Source organism: Etheostoma cragini, chromosome 3 (assembly GCF_013103735.1).
Source record: "Etheostoma cragini isolate CJK2018 chromosome 3, CSU_Ecrag_1.0, whole genome shotgun sequence".
Lineage (NCBI taxonomy): Eukaryota > Metazoa > Chordata > Actinopteri > Perciformes > Percidae > Etheostoma > Etheostoma cragini.
The window spans coordinates 27,904,957-27,905,290 of NC_048409.1; the positions used below are offsets into that span (position 1 = coordinate 27,904,957).

A 334-nucleotide genomic window follows, 5' to 3' on the forward strand; every position below is an offset into this window, starting at 1 on the left:
CTCTCTCTCTCTCTCTCTCTCTCTCTCTCTCTGGTGTGTGTGTGTGTCAGATGTGAGTGCATGTTTGTAAATGTGTGTCTTGTTGTGTTTAATCACACGCCCTCTGGTTTGCGTGTGTGTGTTTTGTATCACACGCCCTCTGGCTTGCCTCTATATACATATGTGTGTGTCTTCATAACCACGGTCTCACCCCCTTGTAGACATTGTGAACACTGCTCGTCCAGATGAGAAAGCCATAATGACTTATGTGTCCAGTTTCTACCATGCCTTCTCTGGAGCCCAGAAGGTACCCTCTAAACCCCCCCCCCCCCCCCCCCCCCCCCCCCCCCCCCCC

General features: G+C 52.4%; 1 protein-coding gene across 6 annotated transcripts in view; it reads left to right on the forward strand.

Annotated features, from left to right (window-relative positions):
* The window catches only part of actn4 (actinin, alpha 4), a 64,121-nt gene that overhangs the window by 47,740 nt on the left and 16,047 nt on the right, over nt 1–334 (forward strand). For 3 of the 6 annotated variants that reach the window (XM_034864989.1, XM_034865015.1, XM_034864994.1), the window contains exon 8: nt 201–286. The exons of the other annotated variants lie outside the window; for them this stretch is intronic. In XM_034864989.1, coding sequence (XP_034720880.1) covers nt 201–286 — 86 coding nt within the window. The remainder of the gene's footprint in view (nt 1–200; nt 287–334) is intronic. 6 annotated transcript variants of the gene reach the window in all.